Here is a 21,460-nt window from a genome sequence, read left to right on the forward strand (position 1 = left end):
TCAAAATGCTACTCCTCCTACAGTTTTGGTCTGATTTCAATACAGCTACTTTCAATATGCTACTCCTCCTACAGTTTTAGTCTGATTTCTTTATAACTTGGCACACAAGTAGACTACACTTATATACATAATTCTGTGTATTGCTTTTTTATTTCGATGAACGGTTTTGCGTTTGTTTCTAAAAATAGACATTTCTGTGAAATACTTTTCAACTGCTACTCCTTCTATAGTTTTGGTCTGATTTCAATATAACTCCTACAGTTTTGGTCTGATTTCATTATAACTTGGCACACAAGTAGACTACACACTAAGATACATAATTTTGTATATTGCTTTTTTATTTCGATGAACGGTGTTGCCTTTGTTTCTAAAAATAGAAATTTCTGTGAAATGCATTCAAAATGCTACACCTCCTACAATTTTGGTCTGATTTCAATATAACTTGGCATACGAGTAGACTACACTAAGATACACAATTCTGTATATCAATTTTTGATTTCGAGGAATGATGTTGCCATGGTTACTAAAATTGAAAATACTCTTAAAAGTCTATTATTACTCCTACAGCTGTAGTCTTATTGCAGTATCTTGCCACAAAAAAGCTCAATCAAGCATCATTATTCTATTTATTGCTGTTGTAAAGTTTTAAGTCCCAACTGCTACTTTTGTCTTCATTTGTTATAAGTACAAACCAGTAGAGCTTCAGTCTCCACAGAGACTTCTGGTTTTCTAGAAGCGGTTGCACGAAACGTTCTTCAAAACAAATCAAAATATAATTTATTTTTCTGTTTAATTTAAGTTGAAGTCGGAATGTTGCGTGATTGTACTGCTCCAAAGCACTTGGTGTTTAAAGAGAGTGTCAATGTTATTCTCATAAAAAAAAATTGGTGGACAAGTTAATACCTCAGCATGACAACTTTTTGAACGAGGTGGACGTCTTTTCTTCTTTGCACTTTGTTAAATGGGAGTTGCACTTGGCAGAGCAAACAGAAAAGTGGATTTAGAGTTTGAATTTTATTTCTACAGCTACATTTACCAAACATCCCGATGAGGTTTTTGAGTTTTATGAAAGAACGTTTACACACTTTTCCCACAGATTTGCATTGTTGTGAAAAAACTAACGATATCAAAACATTCCTCACACACTTTCAAGGTCGCCCGCATGGCGCAGTGGGGAGTAAGGAGTTGACCTTAAGTCGCGGGTTCAAATCCCACTGTAGGACGTACAAACAAGTCCTCTAGACAAGACCGTATTAACCAAAGTCCTATGTCGCAGTAAATGCTGGCACGAAAAAAGATCCCTTTCCACTCAATGACCTCGATGCCGAGTATAGTCAAATTTTTTCAACTCCACCAGCAAGTGACGGCTTTTCCATATCAGTTCGAGAGGGTCGTTATATAACATACAAAAAAACGCAAAGTTACAGGTTAAGCCTTCTGCAGAAGAAGAATCCTGATTATCTGGAAAAACTACAATTGGAATCACCTAAGGATATACCATAGCTTATAACAGAGAACCAAAAATTTCCATTAATGGTGAATCATTATGATGGTTCCACTGTTAACGATTTTGTAAAGCATACATGAATTTATATTCCACAACTATCAAAATCCGTATGTATTAAAATTCATCATAATATACAGCAGTAAAAACACCCGATTCTACACTGACAGATTTCTCGATATCCAGAGGAGATCATTAATTAAGTGAAAATAAATGATAAACACTTATTATCTCATGATAATGATAAACACTTATATTATCTGGGGCATACTGCGCATTAGATTAACTTACGCTTTATCCACGGGTAGATTCTTTATCAATAACTTTTCCGCGGTTCTGACACGATCCCTCGCTCCAAGATTTTATTTTATTAAAATATTTATTTGTGAAAATTATGCCGTTATAAAATATTAAATGATAAAGAGCAATGATATCGTTAAAAAGCAAAGAAAAAGACTCGTATATCTCAAAGAAGTGTCTTATTTAATTTATCAAGGAACCTATATTGGCTACTTGAAGACAGATGTTAACCCCCCCCCCCTTTTAAATCGTTTTCGAAGAAAGTAAAGCCTAGCAGTTAAGTTGTTGTTATAAGATTCCTTTAACATCTTCAATAATGTTTTCCAATATTGAACTGTGTATGCCTAACTAGTAATGTAGGTGTAACTTACCATGGATCAACAATGAATCTACAAGTTGCCTAGCACGTTTTGAACTGCCACCGAACACAGAGTTAATTTTCACAATCCCATGATCCTTACAACTTTCAGTCAGAATTTCGTTTGATATAGAGCTCCAGCAATTGTCACATTATGTTTTCAAAGACGCAGATAGCAAAAATTCTAAATTTTGAACACGATCTACTTTCTTTCGAGGCATGTCAACATCAACGGTGCTACGTCATCAAATTATACGTTATCAATTTGAATTAGCAATCATTCCTGTAGTTTCGCAGGGGAAATCTCGAAGTTTTGATAAAACATCTATAATTGTGTGATTTGATATTGGCTTTACCCAACTCGTTGAAATGGTGTATATTCGCTCGACAAGCCTCGCGAATATATACACTATTTCAACTCGTTGGATAAAGCCAATATCAAATCACACAGTATAGATATCCTCTATTTAAACAGACATAAATCTTCGACAACTGTGATATCGATTTGTAATAAATTTTATTCTTTGAATTATCCTTCTTTGATGGTAGTATTCTGTAGTATTGTAAAAAGTGGTCATTAGGCCCGAGTTTCTTATTTTCTGTTTAACGGGAATTTTTCTAAAAAAGTTGGGTCGAGGGGACGAAATAAAAATAAAAGATCAAAATGTTATGAGTCGGGACCAAAATAAAAATAAAATGTAAAAAAAAATGCTTCTTTTTTTTTAACTACACAAAAACAATAAAAATCTGCTTTATTATTGTTTTATTAGGATAAGACAGACATAAATCTTAATTTCTCCGTTTTTTAATTGCATTCCGAGTGGGAATTTGCTTCCCAGTATTTAGACAACTTCTACATATCGGTCTGACTATTGCAAAGTTCTCTTGTAGTCTGCGGATCTCTTCAGAGTTGACAATTTCCAGGTCACCACAGTGAAAGCATACAGTATCGAATAATTGCAATTTTCCTGTCACATAAAAAGTACACAGCTAATGTAGAAGGTAGAAAAACACAATATTTACATGATTCACTTTTTATTGTACAGACAAACAATAAATCAATTTATAAATTGTGAACTTAATATTAAAACATCTGAGTGATACGTTGTCTCAATGGGGGAAGAGCAGGTGATGTTCTGTCTTCTTCTTCTTCCTTCTTCCTGTCTAGTGAAGGGCCGCTGCTGCGGCATTTCCTCACTTTGGTTAAAAACGTGTACGTGAGGGGGAGTCCACGCGTCTATTTACAATTTAAAAAACTGATAAAAACATGTCCTGCTTTGTTTATGGTGCTTTGTATCCCTGAATCCTGGTCTTAAAGGACTCCAGGGATATGGCTGTGATGGTGTCTTCTGGCAGCTGGTTCCATATCCTGATGGTAGTAGGAAAGAACGATTCCTTGTAGACGTTGGTACGGCAGAATGGGATCCTGTACCGCTGTTGGTGTCCCCTTGTGGCTGCTCCTGTTTGGCTGAATTGGGGAGGCAGGTCTATGGCAACAAGGGAATGGATGACACGGTACATCATAATAGCCTTTGCTTTAATTCTGCGTTGTTGTAGACTTTCCCATTCTAGCCTGTCAATCATCGTTGTGACACTACTGGTGGTGTTGTAGTTATTGGTCACGAACCTAGCTGCCCTTCTTTGCACAGCTTCTAGTTTGTCAATGTTTTTCTTTGTGTGAGGGTCCCAGACGGTGGATGCATATTCTACCTGGGGTCTGACCAATGTCTTGTAACACTTGTCCTTTATGTTACTGGGACAGGACGAGAGGTTCCTCCTTAAGAAGGCAGTGGTGTTGTTTGCCTTCTTGCATACACTATCAATATGATGGTTCCACGATAGGTTGTTGGAGATGTTGACCCCTAGGTACTTGGCCTTGGTGGTAGTGGCTAACTCCTTCCCATGGATGTAATATGGGGTAATGCGTTGCTTCCGTTTGGTGGTGATTCGGATAACCTCGCACTTGTCTGGGTTGAAATGCATTATCCAGTCTATTTCCCAATCTTGGAGGTTGTCAAGGTCCATCTGGTGTAGTCTGGCATCAGCCTCTGTAGTGATGGTCCTGTACAGAAGGCAGTCGTCCGCAAATAACCTGGCCTTGGGCCTCACTCTGGAGGGTAGATCGTTTATGTATGCCAATAGCAATGGGCCGAGGACCGTTCCTTGGGGCACTCCAGATGTAACCAGTGCGGTTGGTGAGAAATGGCCCTCGACCAATACTTTCTGCGTTCGTCCAGATAAGAAACTCCTGATCCAATTGAGTAGGTTGCCTCGTACTCCGTAGTGGTCTAGTTTGGCTAGCAATCTCTCATGTGGGACCTTGTCAAATACTTTGGAAAAGTCCAGTAGCACTGCATCAACCTGGGTGTTGTTTTCAATACTCAGGGCGAGGTCCTGGATTGTTGTTATTAGTTGGGACTCACAGGATCGCTTCTTCCTGAACCCATGCTGGTAGTCGGTTAGGATACTGTGATGCTCGAAGAAATTCATCAGGTGGCTGTGGATGATGTGCTCTATTACCTTGCAACACATAGAGGTCAGGGACACAGGACGATAGTTTGCAGGCTTACTCTTATCACCCTTCTTGAATATAGGCGAGACATTCACGGGCAGTTTTCCAGTCCTCAAGTGTTTGACCTTGGTCAATGGATGCCTGGAAAATTTTGGTGAGTGCTGGTGTAACTGGGTGAGCCATCTCTTTCAGAAATCTAGTGGAGATCTCATCCGGGCCAGTCGCCTTATTGGGGTTGAGTCCTTGCAGGAGCTTCAGTACGCCTCTGTGATCCTGATATCAGGTGCCGATGGGGTGGAACTAGTGCCTAGGGGTGGGATATCGGATGTATCCTCTGTGGTGAACACTGACGAAAATTGTTGGTTCAGAAGAGAGGCTATTGTTTCTGGATCTCCATGAAGGTTCCCATCAGATAGTAGAGGAGCAATCCCAGCACTGTCGCACTTCTTACTCTTAATGAAGGAGTAGAGTTTCTTACTGTTGGAATCCTCCTGCACCATGTCTGATACGTATGAGTTATAGGCACTCTTACATTCATGTTGGGTTGATTTCTGCAGGGGTCTGTATCTCTGACGATCCTTATCCTTGCCTGATCTTTTATATGTGTTGTAGGCTCTTCGTTTTTGTCTTGACAGTTGCTTGATCTTTCTGTTACACCATGGTTGGTTAAATCTACTTGAAGTCCACTTGGTTGGTACGTGCTTCCTAATGGTGTTGAGGCAGACTGTCTTGAAGGTGATCCAGAGGTCGTTTATGGGGGTGTCATGTGTGGAGCCATCAAGGTGTGCCAGGTCACTGTCAAGGTCTTCTGCCATCTTCGTTGTGTTGGCTTTCTTCCATAAGTGGATGAGGCGTCTGACAGGTTTCTGTCTGGAGGGCACAATGTTTGTGTCAATCATAACTATGTCATGGTCAAGGTATGCATCTGTTTAGTAAGGAGGGGCGGTTTGTGATGAAGACATCTAAGGTGTTGGTACCTCGGGTAGGAAAGTCTACTATCTGCTCGCCTCCAATGTCAAACACAGTGTTGATAAAGGTGGTGTTGATACCTGCTGGGTTATGTTGGGTAGAAGTGCTGGAAGACCTCCAGTCAATATCGGGCAGGTTGACATCGCCTCCAATCCATATGACTGAACCTTGGTATGTCCTGGCAAGGTTTTTGACAGCTGAACATAACTCCTCTATATATTCCATCTTACTGCTTGGTGGCCGGTAAATTGAACCAATGATCAATGGGTCTTTATTGTGTTTACAGGTGATAGAAGCTGCTATAAATTCAGTGGTGGTATCTGTATCTACTTGGACCCCAGCAATGTTGGATTTGGCTATGATTGCTACACCTCCATGTGGGTCGCCTAGTCGGTCCTTCCTAGTAAGGAACTGATAATTGTCTGGGAGAACTTCCTTTTCCATAATTCCCTCGTGTAACCAGGTCTCTGTGGCGATGATAATGTCAGGATCAGTATCCGACAGTAGGTTCCAGAGATACTCTCTTTTGGCTTTAATGCTTTGGAAGTTAATGACTGTGACGCGCAACTTTCTTTTGTCAAACTCATGCTTGATGGCTCTGTTGGACGCTTGTGATGATGACGTGTGTTGGGGTGGTCCAACTGTGTCAGGATCAAAGTCAGAGGATATGGAGATATGTGATGGGTGTGACGGCGTGCCACAGCTATTCTCCATGTTGGCCAAGTCTATGTCCTCAAAGAGGCTAGTGTTGAAATTTGGGAGCCCACATTGACAACAGTACCAGCTTACGTCGGTTTTACTAAAAGCTTCATAAACACAGGTGTTCATATTAAGACATTTCCTGTGGAACCATAATTCGCAGATGTTACATGCTATGGAGTGTACATCTTTAGACCATTTACATGCTTTGCCACATATTTGGCATGGAAATTTTGGTGGTCTGGGTCCTGGATTAGGGTGGCAGTCATTAGCATTTAACATGACAAGGCAAAATAGATACAAAAGGGCTGGCCTTTCGAAACACTTTTCAGGTGCCATTTTGAACTGATGTTTCTCCACCGTACTTACTGGACATGTGAAAATGCTGGCACATATATATGAAAATTATGAATATTCACTAACCTCACATTCCCATGATTCTGTTCATAATGTTGAGATGAAATAGTTCTAGCTGATATAATAGCTAGGCTAAAAATTATGACTATGTTACTCATGATATTTTCATTTTGTTTTCATTCACGAAATGAAAGTGAAAGTAGTATTGTTTACTTCCGGTTGTAGATTTTCCATATCATTCACTGAAGGAAAACTGTTTCTGAAAATCAAACATTTATGCATCAACATTTGATCTGAATACTATATGATCGGTTTTCCATCGATGAATACTGAACAGAGTTGCAGGTACAGTAGTTTCTCAGAAAAAGTTTTGATAGAGACAAAAGAACCGCCGACTCCCCGTCACGCATGCGCATCAACTTTTACATGTCTACATATTATGACATCCTGGTATTGTCCCCCTGGGAACTAAGGATTACTGCAAATATAAAGTAATTCTTCTTGTACCCGTTCTGCTCTCTTCTCTGTTCTATCCAATTTTCTGGCTGCATATATGACCCTTCTTTTTCCGCACTCTGTACACAACACAAATCCTCTCACCTTAGCTGTAAAATATTATAAGAAATGTCACCACAATACACAATATATAAGTATAATATTTATTAACTAATACATGGTATTTGTTATATTGTATGTGTGCTTACTTCCAACCAAAACAGCTTTCAATTTCTTGTCTCTCTCCGACGATTCTCCATGCTTCCCTATCATACTTGGTCTTTTGATATCATTAGTTTCCGTACCATACAGGTGCGTAAAATCTTTGTACTGCCCATTTTCATCCTGTGTAGGATCTGGCACAAAGTGAAGCCCACGAAACACATCATCTGGAATGCCTTGGAGGATTGAGAATACAATACCCACAGTTGTCTGCAATACACTTCTTGATCTAAAAATTAATTCTCTATCAAAGAAAAGTTGCACTGTGTTAACTCACATAAATTAAATACAATGTATATAAGTATTTGCAGCATGCACTATCGATAAGTATATGCAGCATGCACTTTCGATCTTTTAAATATTTATCAATATATTAAATATAACCAAAAAATCTTTCTTCACTTTAATACACACCTGAAAAGAGTATTGACGGCTTCTGGAATGGGATTCCAGGAAAGTATCAACTGCTTTAGATTGCAAGGTTGACAAATTTGCATCACCTTGAATATTCTCATCCAGAACTTTCAGCAAGTTTCTGGTTTTTACTTCCCAAATTTCTCAGTTTCTTTAGTGAGCATGCAGACTTGACTTGCATTTCACATTCTGGAGACATAGCAGTCCGCTCCAATGCTACGTTTTGTAATGCCAAATTAAGGAGACTCATTCTTCTTTCTGCTGGATTAGCATAACTCCCACAAGGTGCTGTTCGTGCACACACTATCAAATCTAAGTCCAGAGCAATGAATTCCATAAGGGCACAGAGTTTTACTTTAACACTTTTGTACGTTGTCCTGTGGTCTGGTCCACCGTCAGTATAACGAATCAGCACAGGAGTTCTCAGGTTCACATCATCATCCGAGTAGTATTGTCGCATTAATGACACATATTCAGTAGAATGTCGCAGTGGCTTGAAAAACCTTATCTTTTACAGTAACATTGAGAAGTCCATTGTAAAAGGAGTCCTTTGGATTTTCTGGTATGTCATTAACAAAGCAAACAGTAGGAATTATCCCACCAACATGAAAATCGTGGTCCAGTGCTACAACTTTCACGCATCCACCTACAAGTCCACCATGGTGAGCACGTACTCCAGTTGAAACTGGGTGACCAGGTTCCCCCAGAGGTATTGGTATTATGGCCTTATCATCCATGCATTTAAATGTTGAGTAATCACGCATCTGGCAGGCAAATTCTTTTAACATAGAAAAAAGAACTGCACAATAATGGGAGTCTGGGTGCTGCACTCGAACCAATCTCTTTTGCACTGCAAATCTTACATTGTACTGTCCAGTGTAATTCTTGGCTGTTGTGTTGTACACATTTGATGGACTAAAGTTCAGTTTTATCCAAGACACTGATGGAGCCTCTGAACCCTCAGGCAATCTATGCAGTATTTGACTTCTGAGATCATCAAGAGAAATTTCAAATGGTAAGTAAAGTTTATCATTTGAACGTCTTTCATGAACAGCTGCTTTTTCATAAAAAAAATTTCCCAAGCTCTTTCCAGAATGGCTTGAATATCTCTTCTGCAGGTCTGCAATTATTTTTTCTCAAATCGAAGATCAATTCACAATCTTCACTATCCAAAAGAAACTTCATGAAGCGTTCATCAATCTGTGCAGCATTTGCAGAATTGGCCTGATATTCAAACTCTGTGAGATAAGAATACATATTCCTTAATATTGCTGGCTGTAATCTGGTACAGGATTTATAACGATCTATAAAGTCCTTTTGTATTTTTCTGGTTGAAAATTGAATGTTTCTTTTTATTTTGTCAATAACTTGAACTTGCTTAACCGTGTCTCTGCAAGTTGGTCCTGGCATTTTCCACAAAACACATATGTTTCGGAGATAGTTTCCATATTTGAATGAATACAATGCAACAGAACTTGATGAGGAGAACTGTTTTGTCCATTTTCTTCTTTCCTCCTTATCATCAGGTTCAAATCTAATGACATCAATTGGTTGATATTCCGGCAGATCTTTAATGCACGAGTCCAGAGCTTTATAATCTTCAGACACATTTTCTACCGACTCAATGTCTCTGAGTATCCAGTTGTCTTTCAGATCTCTAACTGGCACTGTCCTTCCATGGTTTGCCTTCGTCTTCTTATTGCCATGACATAAATATTCATCATATTTCTTCAGATATGAAATTAAATCTTCTATCGATTTGTACAACTTCTTAAACTGGGGATTCATCATCCATGGAATAGTGAGAAGCGAAAGCAATTTCTGTGCATTTTCCGTCAAGTCAGTGGAAGAAACCTTAATTTAAAAAAAATTAAATCCTATATTCAATCTGGCTACCATTTTGTTACCAATATATTTTGTTACCAATATATTATATGTTTTAAAATCAGTTGTAAACGAGGAAAATAATAGAAACATTTATCCTCTAACTAGTTTTGATTGTAAGCATGTTTTAAATATGGTAAATTCCAATATAAAGTTGTTTTTTTTTTTAATTCATGGATGAAAGGACAACATATTTCTTCAAATTTGGAAGAAAAAAAAATTGTTGGTAATTCTTATTTAGTATATCATTAATTAATTTACACACACTTTTGGATTTTTTTTATGTTGGACTTTCAAATCACGGTACCCAGATAAATCCTTGATGAGCTTCGACAGTTGAAAACCTCTTTTCTGAAATGGATCCAAATACCACAATGTCTGGATTAATGTGGAAACAATGTGGTTACCTACACTGTCAACTTGGTGGTTGGTAAACCAAAAGCTGTGCCTCCTCATTATTGAAATTACATCATTATATAATCTATCCTTGGAAGTACTTTCTTTTCTACAAGATAATAGTAATACCTATTTCTTAATATAAAGGTTTTATAAGAATTTCATTTAATATGAATAATTCTGCTATAATATGACATTTGGAATTTTCCTTTATAGTCCATATAGTACTAGAATTATTTTGATCGAGATATTTTAATATCTTTGTTCAGGATATTGTGTGTAGCTTCTGGTAGCCCTCATAAATACATTAAATATACTTTTCCCCTGGGTTGGTTTGTTGTTGTTGGAATCGTTCTCTACTTTGCACACCGATGCGGAAATCGTTTTACATCTGAAAATTTTATCCATCATTACTGTCCTTGCGTGACTGATTATTAAAATAAGTGTCAAATGAATGTAACTTACATCCATTCAGAGAATTTCAATTTTCTACTATATTCAAAACCGTAGAGAACAGTAAATTGTTTAAATACTGAAGTTTCAAAGACTTGCCCAAAATCTTTGAGGACACGAACGAGTGTCGTATGGTCTATGTCAGTCCCCCCCCCCCCCCCCCCCCCCCCCCCCCCCGCTGCTTTCAATTCTACGTATCTGAACAACATCAGAGTTACCGCATTCTTCCAGCAATACAGAAATGACCCGTCCGAATATTTTCATCAAGATTTGTTTTCACAAATTTGCTCTGACACAATGCAGAGTCAATGCATTTAATGTCAATCTTAGCATACACATGATCCGCCGTTCCCTTTCCCGGGAAACTGTCTGTTTATTAAACTGGTTCTCTTTTAACTCATGATCAGGTAGACGCTTATTTATGTTAAGCTCAGAGGTGTTGAATATCAAACATTTCATTGATTAAGTTGAAAAAATAGAGTATAACGATCCCGATTTTATTTTTAAACACAGGATCGGGGCGAGTTTTGGAAATAAAAATGAGTTCAACGTCTTTTATTTTTATTTGGTTTTTGGAAAAAATTGAGTCGGCGCTTCCCGTTAAACAGAAAATAAAAAACTTTGGCCTTATAATCGTTGTCCTAATTAATAAAGAGTGAGAGAAAGAGATAGGTGTCTCTTTCCGAAGATAAATTACTTCATTAAAGGTTTATCTCCAAATTTATCATGTCGCTTTTGTGGCGCAGTTGTTAAAGCGTTTGCTTTAGAGTCACAGAGTAAGGAACTCTAATCTTTACGTCGCGGGTTCAAATCTACTGTGCGACGTGGAGACTGGCCCTTCCCATTAAATTGTATAAACCGAGGTCCCGTATCTTAGTAGGTGATGGCACAAAAGGATTCCTCAATGCTCTATGCCGAGTAATTGTCTCGAAGGGATACAATCAAACTAACAAGCAAAACACCCCAAATAACTAATCAAAAATATTTTCTAGGATTCAGGCAATGTGCATTGATGGCAAAACGTATACTAGTAGTTTCAAGGACAAATCCTCTCGTCATAAATAATGTTTGTGAGGTATCTATTAACAATATTATTTCACTAGAGAATACTCGGAAGTACCGAAGACATTAGGATACTATCATGTTATAAGTAGTCTTTGAGAAAGTATCACCCTGAAATATTTTTTTTTATATGAGAAAGAAAGTAAATATACGAATTTTACACTTTTTGTAACATTGACCTTGATCTTGCTCAAATAACCTTGAGTAAAGTTCATATCATTCTCTGTTTATAACTTTCCCAATCCTACTGAAGAAATTCCTTCTTTCATAGCTTTCAGATTATTATGTCATGATATGAGAATGAAGAAGAGATTGTTTGTCTGACCCAACATCTGAGTAACGTTTTTTTTTTTTTTTTTTTTTTTTTGTATTTGAGATGTAATACTTGCAGTATATGCACCTTCGAATCTCAGCTTGAAGTTTTAAGGTTAAGTCGTCACTGAGATAACGAACAGTAATCCAGCTCAAAGATCCGTTGAAACAAATAAATCAGAAAAACGGAGCAGAGAAAATAAGGACCTCTTAAAACACCCAAGGTAGGATTGGGTGTCAAGCAGGAGTAAGCAATCCTTGTCGATCGGCTACCCTCGCCGTTTGTTCCATGTCATGATCATCCATGAACTAGATTATTCAGTGTGTGAATAATGGCTTAACAATTGGTAAAGGTTTTCTGTTTGTATGTTGTGTAATGTCCCTCTCGAAGGAATTTTCAACTCATATGAAGACGCCACCGTTTGATGGTGGAGAGCTGCAAATTTTTTATTCTATACTCGGCACTTACGGCCAATGAGCAGTGAGGGATCTTTTTCGTGCCAGCACTTCTTGCGACTTGGAAACTCGGCTTTTACGGTCTCATTCGATGCTAATACTAATGGACGATAGGTGGCCCAATCAACCATGTATAACAGAATTGCGCTAACACAACCTTGAAATGTTTGTTTTGCGATATTCCTATTTACATAAATAGAAAATCCGAGGCATCCGAATGACTTCATTTATAGGTACAGTTATCCCTAAAGTTGATCTAATGCCAGTCTTCATCGACAAGAGTCGCTAGCGTGGCGCAGTAGTTTTTCCGTCTGCTCTACAGTCGCGAAGTAAGGACTTGATCCTTACGTCGCGGGTTCGAATCCCACTGTGGGACCTGAAGACCGGTCCTTGGGATGAGACCGTATAAACCGCGGTCCCCTGTCGCGGTAGGCGCTGGCACGAAAAAGATCCCTCCCTTCTCAATGGCCCTGAGTGCCGAGTATAGGACAACATTTGCAGCTGTCCATCGGCAAGTGGTGGCGTCTCCATATAAGCAAAAATATTTCGAGAGGGAACATTATACGATCACTCAACATGAAGCTTCAATTTTTCAGAAAGCCCCAACACCAGAACCCCTGACCCTGACGTTAAACAGCATAAAATCACTACTTCCTTCTGATCAGTCTTCTGATGATGTAAACACAATACCACCAACCCCAGTTAAATTAAGAAAACTGAATCGAACTAGAACGCCATTTTGAAATTCTACATATTGATCGTGATCATGATAATCATTGTCGCATATAAATTCTTGCGGTTCATAATTGATATATTTCATAAAAGTACACTTACCACTTTCATCATTTCCACCAGATAATTACTTAAATTCGAGTGTAACACTGTTCTCGTCCGTTGAAACAGGGACCTATTTACAAACGGTCTAATGTCCTGCTTTCTTCAGGAGATGTTGAAGGATCTGTTATTCCCAACATCTTTGAGAGCTATCCCAAATCTTACTTGTTGGACCTTTAGTCAAAAATACTAATTGTATATCAATATGATCTGTTGACAAGAAATAAGAAGAACAAAAACACTCAAACTATTGTATTCGGAACTTGCTTTGTATACAGCTCCAATCTCGACTTTAGATCTTTAGGTCACCTGAGTAATGTGACCTATATGTTGCTATCCGTTTTCGTCCAACGTCGTGCGGTGTGCGTAGTATGTTAACATTTGAACATTTTCAGCTTCTTCTCTGCAGCCGATCAACCAATTAATACTAATTTTGGCATAAAGCATCTTTGGGTGAAGGGAAACAAAAATTGTGAATGTTATGTTCTCGTACCCCCCCCCCTTCCCCTGAGGGGTGGGGCCAAAACCACTAAAATAAGTGCAATCTTTAAAAATCTTCTACTTTACTCCTGGACATCAGGCAGTTGGCATGATTGTAATCAGCATTGAGTCCTCTAACAAAATTGTGGCTAGGGCGAGGGTAAATAGATTATATAGTGAAAATACATTATTTCTTTGAAGATCTTCCTCTTTACTCCTGGGGGTTACATAAAATAACCAATTCAAGTACATAGTTATGTTGAGTAAGGCTGCCTTTTCAAAAAATTAGAATTTCATGGCCCCATGGGTCAGTGGCTCTAGAGCTAGGGCGGGGCTACATAAATTATATATAGTGAAAATGCATTATTTCTTTGAAAATCTTCTCTTTTACTCCCGACGTCTCCATACGAGTATGAGTGGAAAATTCTCGAGAGGGACGTTAAACAATATACAATCAATCATCTTTTACTCCCATGCGTTAAATAAACTGACCAAGTCTATTATTAGGTCAAATAAGGCCTCTTCCAAAATTGTGAATTTCAATCATGGCACCAGGGTCAGGGGTTCTGTTGTTAGGACAAGGCTCTATTGATCGACCGATCATATGGTGAAAATGCATTATATCTTTGAAAATCTTCTCTTCTCTTGGATATTAAACAAACTGATGAAGAAAAGCTCACGTGTCAATCTTACCTTTTGACAGATGATATTAACCAGAATTCATTGTTGCTTGGTCTTAGAGAAATGGTGAATAAAAATTGTGTCTTGGAAACTCCGAAAAATATCCTAAATGATATACCTGTATCAGATCATTGTCATTTGCTTGCTGAAAGGAGGGAGTTTAATGTAGTATATGATTTATTATCTACCATGTCTGATCGAGCTTCAACCGAGAGGCATTTTAACAATCTGCTAGATGAATATAGAATGACTTCCAAATATGATTTAAACATAATGGGTTCAATATAATATTTCTAGAAGAACAGGCAGTTTTTTTAATCACAAAGACGATATATCTGCAACTTTTTGGATCATGTCCATTGTACATGTGTACCTCCAATGGTTTATAAATAATTGCTCAAAGCTATCCTTTTGGACTGCTAAGAAGATCTTTTTTTGCAGGAACAGAACCTCTTGCCTCTAATTTCTAAATTCATAACTGCACCTTAGTGGCGTATGATTTAGTCATCAGGTCACATCCTGGAAATGAACGACACTTTCATACCTTGGTAAATTTTCTTGATGATGCAGCTTCCAAACCTGATGCGGTTTTGAAATTCATAATGGGGGAAAAGACTCCTTTTGACACAGATGTAAACTTGGATGACTTGGTACTATCTAAATTGCTTAAGAAGCTGACAAAATAGGTGAACTTGTTCTGTCATTACTTCAAAACCTGTTTATTAAGCAGTTTCTACAGCGAATGGTACAAGAACACTCACCAGGTGGTAAGTATTGGAATCCATCAGATAACTTTTGACGACAACAAGATCAGTTTTAAAGTTCAATAAATAGCCAGAATTCATCTTTGGCCAGCTTGATCTTTAAGTATCATGCAGACCAAATTTGTCAGTTTTAACCAGTGAGACATTCATGTTGTATTCGTACAATAAAATCTCCCAGTGGCTTTCAACTATTTCCAAAGAGGAAAAGGACAAACTATTGCAAGAGTCTATAAAAAAGAATGTAGAGAAATACGCAATAAATTTAAAGAGCGGATACAAATTATTAATGGAAAAGTCTAAAAGTACAACAACAGAAACAACAAGAACTGGAACGATTGGAGAGAGAATTACAGAAGAAAGTAGAGGATTTAACAAACAAAATAAGTTTTGATGACCTCTGGCAAAGTGAAATCCAAGTAAACTAGAGATACTGTGAGCAATGAGCTCGCTAAATGATAGCCCCAGTCTCCCGTATGAATACAAATGCAGTGTCCATGTTTTGCTATCGGAAACCCAAAATATGTGTCGGATCAAAAAGTGAAATAGGGTCACAATAATAATATGTAATAAAGATTCCGTGAAAGTCTCATCAAATTTCATTCAGTGGTAACACAGGGATTGCGGATAAGAGATGGGTACCCCAAAGCGTAACAGACGGACATCCTGATTACTTTATACCTTTCCATTTTTCAAGCGGGGGTATAATGAGGGTATGTCAAGACTGAAGAATGAAATGGAAATTATGAAGACAATACAAGTCCAACTGAGATTCAGTAAGACTGTTCTATGACAGAAAACATCTTACAAGTAGCTTTTAAATTTTTCGATAAATTCAGATAGAGGCAAATACAAATAAAACCAGAGGTCTGTCGAGACAGACGCTCTACTGGTTTGTACTTTTAACAAAGGAAGAGAAAAGTCGTTAAGGTTTCGTCAAAGGTCAACATGTCTAAAAAATTATTTTACAATAGCTCCAAAACTATGTGTGGTATAAAGTCAAAACGTTTACAGTTTATAAATATATCATTGATTAACAGATAGAAAGTATCACTTGATAACAAATATTTTTAAAAAGATATTTTTTGAGGAAAATTATATCGGAAAATGTGCATATTTAAAGAAAAATGCACCTGCTTAATTCTGTCTTTTTTGTGAAAACCATCATTGCAGAAATAATATATGTTTATCCTTGAAGGGCAAGTTGGATGTGAATGGTCTCTGAAAGGCTGTTATTGAAAGCATGACATGTATAAAGACAAGACCCCTATAGAATCCGCCATTTGCAATGTACTTTCACTTTCAAGTCTTAACATTTGGACCAAATTAACAGGGAAAACAACTTTCCAGAGGCTATTCAAGTCCAACTTGCCCTTCATTGATAAACATACATTACTTCTGCAATGATGGTTTTCACTAAGAGCGCGGAATTAATTAGGTGTATTTTTTGAAAATATATGCATTTTGAAGAAAAATTTTTCTCAATTAATATTTTTTCCAAGTATTTTTTTTTTATCAAGTGATACTTTCTATCTGTTAACAAATGAATAATTTATAAACTGTAAAAGTTTTAACTTTATATCTCCCATAGTTTTGGGGCTATTGTAAAAATAAATTTTTGGACACGTTGACCTTTGACGAAACCTTAAGGAGTTGGGAATTGAAATTTTACAACAGCAATAAATAGAATGATGATCCTTGATTAAGTCTCTTTATGTTCTTAGTGCCTTCTACTTGCATACCACATTATATTATAATCAGACTAAAACTGTATTTGGAGTAGCATTTTGAGAGTATTTGACAGAAATTTATATTTTTAGTAACCAAGGCAATAATGTTCATCGAAGTCAAAAACCGATATGCAGAATTGTGTATCATAGTGTAGTCTTTGTGTGCCAAGTTATATTGAAATCAGACCAAAACTGTAGGAGACGTAGCATTTTGAAAAAAAAAAAATCCCAGAAATTTCTAGTTTTAGTAACCACGGCAACACCGGTCATCAAAATCAAAAACCAAAACATAGAATTATGTACCTGAGTGTAGTCTACTTGTGTACCAAGTTAAATTGAAATCAAACCAAAACTGTAGGAGACGTAGCATTTTGAAAGAATTTCACAGCAATTTCTATTTTTAGTAAAAACAGATGTAGGCAAAGGCTCAAGTGAGCTTTTCAGATCACGGTTTGTCCGTTCAATGTCTGTCGTCGTTGTTGTAAACTTTTCACATTTTCGTCTTCTTCTCAAGAGCCGCTGGGCCAATTTCAACCAAACTTGCCATAAAGCATCGAATTCAAGTTTGTTCAAATGAAGGGCCACGCGCTCATTCAAGGGGAGATAATTGGGAATTAATGAAAATTTGGTGGTATCTTTTAAAAATCTTCTCAAGAACCACTGTGCTAGGAAAGATGAAACTTATGGGGAAACATCCTCAGGTAGTATAGATTCACGTTTGTTCAAATCATGACCCCTGGGGGTAGGGCGGGGCCAAAATGGCCAACCAAAATTTTACATAGAAATAGGAAATTTCTTTAAAAATCTTCTTCTCAAGAATAGCAAAGCCATTATTTAATCATATTTATATGGAAGCATCCTCAGGTAGAGTAGATTCAAGTTTGTTCAAATCATGACCCCCGGGGTTAGGGCGGGGCCAGAATGGCCAACCGAAGTTTTACATAGAAATATATTGGAAAATTCTTTAAAAATCTTCTCAAGAATAACAAAGCCATAATTGATCATATTTATATGGAAGCATCCTCCTGTAGTGTAGATTCAGGTTTGTTCAAATCAAGACCCCCGCGGGAAGGTCGGGGCCACACTGGCCGACCAAAGTTTTACAAAAAAATATATAGGAAAATTCTTTAAAAATCACTTTATGGAGAACAGCAAAGCCATGATTGGTCATGGGACTACTTTTGGGTATAAACTATTAAATAATAATCCAATTTATACTTTTCCCAGCCACAGTGCTCAGGTGAGCGATGTGGCCCATGGGCCTCTTGTGATGATATTAGTGACAAGTATCATAATTATGATGATCTTAGGTATTGGTATCATTTTCCTTTTTATCTTCTTTCGAAACTGGACAAGTTTTTTCAGAAGGTGGAATGAAATTATTCAGTAATGAAGAGGTACATATCTTGTATATATTTTGAGATAAGTAAGAATTTATTTTTGTGTATGTTCATTTAAAAGTAATCTGATGATATATTTTTATGTTGATTGTAATTGTTTAACATGTGTTTTACTGGAACAACTTTAAGTAACTTGTGTATTTATATGCTCAGTAGGCTATAGACAGTAGAAAAAAATCCCAACAAAAACAGACATAATGAAAACAGATTTTAACCCAAAATGAATAGACCCAGAAAGACGCACAGTTTGGCCCCACAAAAAAAGACATTAAATTCTAACAGTGACAGACAAAATAATTGGAAAAATTAGATTTAACAAAGGAAATATAAGGAGAAAATGAGTAGACCCAGAAAGACAGACACTTTGGCCCCACAATAAAAGACATTCAATTCCCAAAGTGACAGACAACATAATAGATCTAATGAATAGACCCAGAAAGACAGACAGTGTGGCCCCACAATAAAAGACATTCAATTTCCAAAGTGACAAACAACATAAAAGATCTAATAAAAGGAATATAAGGGGAAAATGAGTAGATCCAGAAAGACAGACAATTTGGCCCCACAATAAAATACATTCCCAAAGTGACAGACAACATAGTAGATCTAATGAAAGGAATATAAGGGGGAAATGAACAGACCCAGAAAGACAGACAGTTTGGCCCCACAATAAAAGACATTCAATTCCCAAAGTGACAGACAACATAATAGATCTAATAAAAGGAATATAAGGGGGAAATGAACAGACCCTGAAAGACAGACAGTTTGGCCCCACAATAAAAGACATTCAATTCCCCAAGACAGACAACATAATAGATCTATATAAGTCTATGAAGCAATTAAATGCTTCCCAAAAATATTTTATATTTCGAATCTATATATAACATGATATCAGTAAATTCGTAGTTTTGTCGCCTTACCCCCCCCCCCTTTTTTTTTCGAGTAAAACAATGTTGTGTTTTTTTCTAAAGTATGGAGGGAAAATTATTTCATAATGAAAGAATGATTTAATTTTCAGAAACTTAAATACAGTATCACAATGGTTTGTTGGTGTTATGTAAACCTACTTGCAACTTATAAAATATCTATAGTTGGACAAAATAAGTCCTATTTTTGTGTTTTGATATGCCCCCTTTTCACTATAATAAAGGATACCTTCAATTTTCTTTTTATTATTTAAAAGAAGAATGAAAATTTCATGATATAAACAAAACATTTCATCATTTATTTTTTTCTTATTTGTCAATTCCTTTGTTAATCAGGGAATTTTAGTACGTATGTAATTGTGTATAAAACACAAAAAATGGTCCATATTTTGAAAGTGCTCCCATCTGACTACAATAAAGGCAAGGAAACAAATTTCATTCTAATTTTTAGCTCTACTGGTCAGAGACCAGAAGAGCTTATGCGATAGTAATGCGTCCGGCGTCCGTCCGTCTGTCTGTCTGTCTGTCTGTCCGTCTGTCTGTAAACAATTTTTCAAAATGCTACTCCTCCTACAGTTTTGGTCTAATTTCAATATAACTTGGCACACAAGTAGACTACACTAAGATACATAATTCTGTGTATCGGTTTTTGATTTCGATGAACGGTGTTGCCGTGGTTACTAAAAATAGAAATTTCTGTGAAATTCTTTCAAAACGCTACTCCTCCTACAGTTTTGGTTTGATTTCATTATAACTTGGCACACAAGTAGACTACACTAAGATACATAATTCTGTGAATCGGTTTTTGATTTCGATGAACGGTGTTGCCGTGGTTACTAAAAATAGAAATTTCTGTGAAATTCTTTCAAAATGCTACTCCTCCTACAGTTTTGGTCTGATTTCGGTATTACTTGGCAAACAAGTAGAATACATTAAGATACATAATTCTGTGTATCGGTTTTTGAATTTGATGAACGGTGTTGCCGTGGTGACTAAAAATAGAAATTTCTGTGAAATTCTTTCAAAATGCTACTCCTCCTACAGTTTTGGTTTGATTTCATTATAACTTGGCACACAAGTAGACTACACTAAGATACATAATTCTGTGTATCGGTTTTTGATTTCGATGAACGGTGTTGCCATGGTTACTAAAAATAGAAATATCTGTAAAATTGTTTCAAAATGCTACTCCTCCTACAGTTTTGCTCTGATTTCAATATAACTTGGCACATAAGTAGAATACACTAAGATACATAATTCTGTGTATCGAATTTTAATTTTGATGAACGGTGTTGCCGTGGTTACTAAAAATAGAAAAGTCTGTAAAATTGTTTCAAAATGCTACTCCTCATACAGTTTTGGTCTGATTTCAGTATAACTTGGCACACAAGTAGACTACACTAAGAACATAAAGAGACTTTATCAACGATCATTATTCTATTTAGTTTCAAATCCCAGCTGCTTAAGTACTTTTCTCTTCCTTTGCTATAAGTTCAAACCAGTAGAGCTTCAGTCTCGACAGAGACTTCTGGTTCTTAGCATAATGAATACAAATATATTTCCAAGAATTAAATTTTTTACCATTCCGTTTTTATAATTTTAAACTACCGGTAGATTGGGCCTCGTTAAATCTAAATTAAATTTGCAAACAATGAGATTGTCTTGGGCACAGTTTTGAAGTTATAAATCCTTCACAATCTTTGTAGAAATTCCATGATTTACATGATACCAGATGGATATTATTAAGGTCTTCCGTCTTAACGGAAGACCTTATAGCAATTCTATTGTTTCTTCTTATTATTATTATTATTTTTCTGACGCGATTTCTCAAAGACTACTGGATGGAATTACATGAAATTTTCAGGACAGATGTTTTGTTAAATGAATTTGATACATCTGAGAGATTTTTTGGAAATTCGCTTCCGGTGCCAAGTTACAGACCTTTTTCTGATTTCTTTTGTCCACAGATTTTCTCAAGAACGGTAAAAGATATCAATGTGAAACTTTCAGATATTATAGATGATGAAAAATTCTATCCAGGACGTGACTTATCGTTTGTCGTCATTACTTCCGCTTGCTACCGGAAGCTAATTTAAAAAGTCTAATTTTTAAAAAAATTTTGTTTTTCAATATTTTTCGTTTATTTTTTGTATGGTAATGGAAACCTTTCTTATAATGCTTGCTATATAATTTGTTTGAATATTGATAAATCTAAACTCTAGATATTAGCATTTAAAAATTTGAAGCGTTTCAAA

At 36.7% G+C, this 21,460-nt stretch overlaps 3 protein-coding genes across 3 annotated transcripts; all 3 read right to left on the minus strand.

Moving 5' to 3' along the window:
* Positions 1-2,779: 2,779 nt before the first annotated feature.
* Positions 2,780-7,940, minus strand: LOC134240891 (uncharacterized). The gene is made up of 4 exons (XM_062722997.1): positions 7,831-7,940; positions 7,404-7,645; positions 7,126-7,304; positions 2,780-3,298 (listed from the first exon to the last, which is right to left on the minus strand). The coding sequence occupies exons 1-3, from the start codon at positions 7,929-7,931 to the stop codon at positions 7,168-7,170; spliced, it is 480 nt and encodes a 159-aa protein (XP_062578981.1). The 5' UTR covers positions 7,932-7,940; the 3' UTR covers positions 2,780-3,298; positions 7,126-7,167.
* LOC134240892 (uncharacterized) lies at positions 3,444-5,573 on the minus strand. Its single transcript, XM_062722998.1, has 2 exons — positions 4,936-5,573; positions 3,444-4,815 (listed from the first exon to the last, which is right to left on the minus strand). Exons 1-2 carry the CDS (start codon positions 5,571-5,573, stop codon positions 3,444-3,446), a joined length of 2,010 nt encoding a protein of 669 aa, XP_062578982.1.
* An 11-nt stretch (positions 7,941-7,951) lies between the features above and the next one.
* Positions 7,952-10,365, minus strand: LOC134240890 (uncharacterized). The gene is made up of 2 exons (XM_062722996.1): positions 9,982-10,365; positions 7,952-9,684 (listed from the first exon to the last, which is right to left on the minus strand). The coding sequence occupies exons 1-2, from the start codon at positions 10,168-10,170 to the stop codon at positions 8,893-8,895; spliced, it is 981 nt and encodes a 326-aa protein (XP_062578980.1). The 5' UTR covers positions 10,171-10,365; the 3' UTR covers positions 7,952-8,892.
* Between the last annotated feature and the right edge of the window lie 11,095 nt (positions 10,366-21,460).

The sequence above is a fragment of the Saccostrea cucullata genome, unplaced genomic scaffold (genome assembly GCF_032062105.1).
Source record: "Saccostrea cucullata isolate Sc308-1 unplaced genomic scaffold, CSIRO_AGI_Scuc_v1 ctg3076, whole genome shotgun sequence".
Classification (NCBI taxonomy): domain Eukaryota; kingdom Metazoa; phylum Mollusca; class Bivalvia; order Ostreida; family Ostreidae; genus Saccostrea; species Saccostrea cuccullata.